The sequence below is a fragment of the Primulina eburnea genome, chromosome 10 (genome assembly GCF_022965805.1).
Source record: "Primulina eburnea isolate SZY01 chromosome 10, ASM2296580v1, whole genome shotgun sequence".
NCBI lineage: Eukaryota > Viridiplantae > Streptophyta > Magnoliopsida > Lamiales > Gesneriaceae > Primulina > Primulina eburnea.
Window position 1 is genome coordinate 16,266,130 of NC_133110.1, and position 4,071 is coordinate 16,270,200.

Sequence of the window (4,071 nt, forward strand, 5' to 3'; positions counted from 1 at the left end):
TTTGACTCAATTCAAGACAATATTCTATGAGAAATATTTTACTGCCGACGTTAAAGGACGGTTGAAGAGGGAGTTTATGAGCCTCCGTCAGGGAGACTCAACTGTTGCGGAGTTTGTCAAGAAATTCGATGGGGGTTGTCACTTTGTACCCCTTATTGCGAGAGATCCTGAAGAGAAGCTTAGACACTTCATGGATGGCTTACGAACTACCATCCTGAATAATGTTACGATGATGCGTCCTTTGGAATATGCTACTGCCGTTACTTATGCAGACCAGTCTGAGCAATATTTGAAGGACATCGAGTTTGAGTTATAGCGCAAGAGGCAACAGTATCAAAATAATAATTAGCCTAACAAGAAGCCATATGCGGGTCCTCCTAGACCTCAAGGGCCTCAAAAGCCCTAAGGTCCAGTCAAGAAACAAGCACCACAAAGGCCACAAAATTCTGGAGCGCCAAAGCCTGCTGAGAGGCAACCATGCAAAGAGTGCAATCGATTACATCTTGGAAATGTGAATGGGGGTCATTCAAGTGTTTCTACTGTAAGGAGAATGTGCACAAAGCTATTGATTGCCAGAAGAGAAAAGCTCCTATTGTGGGACGAGCTTATGTTATGAATGCTGAAGAAGTTGAGGAGGAAGCAGACACTACGCTTATCACGGGTAACCTAGTCATTTAACATTTTTATATTTCTTATTGCATGAAATGTTAAATTGGTTATTATAATTGAATTGAGAACAAGATTTGGCCTAGTGGAAATTAGGTTGCATGTTCTACTTAGTTGGATACGGTATGGAACTTTGTGCCTTTATTTATGTGGAAGATGTAATATTCCAATAAAAATTTTCATGGCCAAAATTAAAAGGAAATCATAATTAAGGGTTGTAAGGGGGTTTCGAATTTATTGAGGGGTCTAAATGAAATTTTCGAAAATGTAAGGACTAAAATGTAATTTTCGAAAGATAAGGGACTAAATTGCAAATACCGAAGAACCTCAAGGGTTTAAACTCAAATTACCGAATTCATAAGGGTCAAAGATATAAATAATTCGAAATTCAAAGGACCAAACTGAGAAAGTTTCGGAACCATAAGGTCAAATTGAAAATATTCGAGAATTTGGGAACTAAATTGCAAATTTCGAAAAATTGGAGGGCTAAAATGCAATCTTTCAAGAAACGCTTAAGTTCAACACTAACTCTTCACCTAACCTTTTGGAAATTAATGATAGTAAATCCTTAAGCTTCAACACGAAAAGATTTAAAAGACGTTTTCGCCGCAGGGAGGATTAACATTCAAGGTGTAGCGACCTATGCACTGCTAGATTTGGGAGCTACACATTTCTTCATATCTGAATCCTTTATCAAAAGATTGAATAATATTCATGAATATATGGGTTCGGATTTCAAAGTTTCTATTCCTTCCGGTGAACACATGCTCACGTCTAAGATTGTCAAGAATCTGGAGCTTCGTTTATTCAAAGTTGTTGTGCTTGCAGATCTTATTGTGCTTTTTATGCCCGAATTTGATATCATAATCGGTATGGATTGGCTATCAGCGAATGGATCTTCAATTTATTTTCGTCTGAGATCAGTGACTATTAGGCCACCTAGTGGTAAATCTTGTATCTTCGAGGCGGCGAGAAACAAGCAAATGCCGCACATTATCTCTTGTCTTTGTTCGAGGAGACTTATTAAGCATGGATGCCAAGCTTTTCTAGCATGTGTCACTACCGCACATGCACCTATCAGTCAGAAATTAGAGGATGTAGATAATGTCAGAGAATTTCCCTGTGTCTTCCCTGAGGATGTTTCTGGTATTCCACCAGATCGTGAAGTGGAATTATCTATTGATCTTATGCCAGGCACTGTTCCTATATCTAAAGCGCCTTACCGTCTAGAACCTGCTGAAATGAAAGAACTAAAAGATCAAATCCAAGAATTGCTAGACAAGGGTTTTTTTCGCCCTAGTTATTCCCCATGGGGCGCACCGGTATTATTTGTGAAGAAGAAAGATGGTAGTATGCGTCTTTGCATTGATTATCGAGAGCTTAATAGTGTCACCATCAAAAATAAGTATCCACTGCCAAGAATTGAAGATTTGTTTGATCAGTTGCAAGGAGCATCGATATTTTCCAAGATTGATATGCGATATGGATACCATCAATTGAAGGTAAAAGAGTCAGATGTTCACAAGACATCATTTCGCATGAGATATGGGCACTATGAGTTTATGGTCATGCCATTCGGGTTGACCAATGTGCCAAAGATCTTCATGGATCTCATGAATCGCGTATTTCAGCCGTATCTGGATCAGTTTATGTAAAGCTCGAGAATTATCAGTTGTCATTGATGTGAGATTCACAGATATGAGAATGCATGTCATATTATAAGAAGTGTTATGTGAAAAAGATAGAATTTTACAATGTAATGCCGAAGCCAGACCGCACCCGCACTCAGAAGTGGACCGCACCCGCGGCAGATGGGCAGTAGGCTGGGAAGTTTTGAGCGAAGCAAGACTGCACCCGCGGTAAGAACAAGACCGCACCCGCGGTCGACGATTTCTGGAAAATGAAAATGCTGTCGAAGCATGAGCGCACCCGCGCTAAGAGACTCACCGTACCCGCGGTGCTGCATGCGAGAATGCCACCTTTGTTTCTTGGCTTGACACATGGCATGTATATATATATGAAGCTGCTGAATCTTCATTCTTCATTCAGGAAGAGAGAGAGAGCCGAGAGAATTCAAAGGGAGAGCTTCCATTTCTTTCAATCTAGAACTTGTGATTTTGAATGATTTAGTGATCCGGTTTTAATTCCGAGCTCGGATTTGTGATCCTTGCAACAAGAGCTAGCTAAGGATGTAAGTATTGTTCATTTCCAGCATGTTTCAAAATTCATATGTTGGAAGAATTATGATTTTTTTAGGGATATGTGTTCTTGAGATATTGAGTTTGATATATTCATTTCCGGATCGAAATTTGGAAACCGTATGCTATGGGCTTGATTTTCCAGCTTATGTTATGTGGAAATTATGCAGATTTCAGAATGTATGTTGATGTTTAGATGAGATTATGGGTTATTGATATGGAGCTTAGTATTGTTGAGTTAACAGTATTGAAGAAATACGTCGTTATGCCGTCGATTTTATACCGAGACTGATTATTGAGCACAAGATTGTTTGAGTTGTGTTTTGATATATAGCACATTGATTATGCCATTTCAGATTTGTATTGGCTATTGTGAACTCAAGACTCCGGCTACGACACAGACTGTGCGACAGGAAAGGTATAAATACATGTGAATTGGGAGATGCAACTTGGATCAGATTTGATTCGGGTTTCCCACAAATCACATACTAATTTGTTATTACATTTGATTATGTAATATCTTGTTTATTGATTTACATTTAAGTCCTGAGATAGGAGATATTGGCAGATCGGTCAAAACTAGATGTTTCGGTGTATCGACGCATAGTAGTAGACTTTCTCTATGTGTAGCCCTCGATACAGAGTTGACCGAAGTCTAGGAATAAGATGTACCGTCACCCCGAGTGGTTGGGTAGGTGATAGACCGTCTTATTAACACCGGGATCCCTAGATTAGAAAAGAATCGAGTCAAGAACTAGACGTTGATTACAGATTTGTATTCCTTTACATGTTGTAGATTTTATTTCATGTGCATTGATATATGCTATGCCTTAGTGTATGATTTAGTACATTGCATGCATACATGTTTTATACTGGGATTTATTCTCACCGGAGTTATCCGGCTGTTGTCTTGTCTGTATGTGTACTTGGCAACAGGTGGGGCATGTACAGGGTCACGTCGTTGAAGATAGAGTTTATAGTGTGGCGATGCCGGGTGTAGAAGAAGACTACTTGTTATTGTACTAGACTTGTACGGAACTTTTAGACAATCGTGTATGTTTTTATCAGACAGATGTGTATGTACCTTATGGTTGTTTAAATAACAGTGACATGCTTTATGTTTACATTTGATTTAATATTAAAAAGCAAAATTTTGACCCACATTTTCGAGCAAAGATCCAATAAATCCCAAAATAATTGAGTTAGA

At 38.9% G+C, this 4,071-nt stretch overlaps 1 protein-coding gene across 1 annotated transcript; it reads left to right on the forward strand.

Annotated features, from left to right (window-relative positions):
* The first annotated feature begins 477 nt into the window (after window positions 1-477).
* On the forward strand, window positions 478-3,060 carry LOC140842941 (uncharacterized). The gene is made up of 3 exons (XM_073211147.1): window positions 478-661; window positions 1,495-1,860; window positions 3,035-3,060. Exons 1-3 carry the CDS (start codon window positions 478-480, stop codon window positions 3,058-3,060), a joined length of 576 nt encoding a protein of 191 aa, XP_073067248.1.
* Window positions 3,061-4,071: the final 1,011 nt, after the last annotated feature.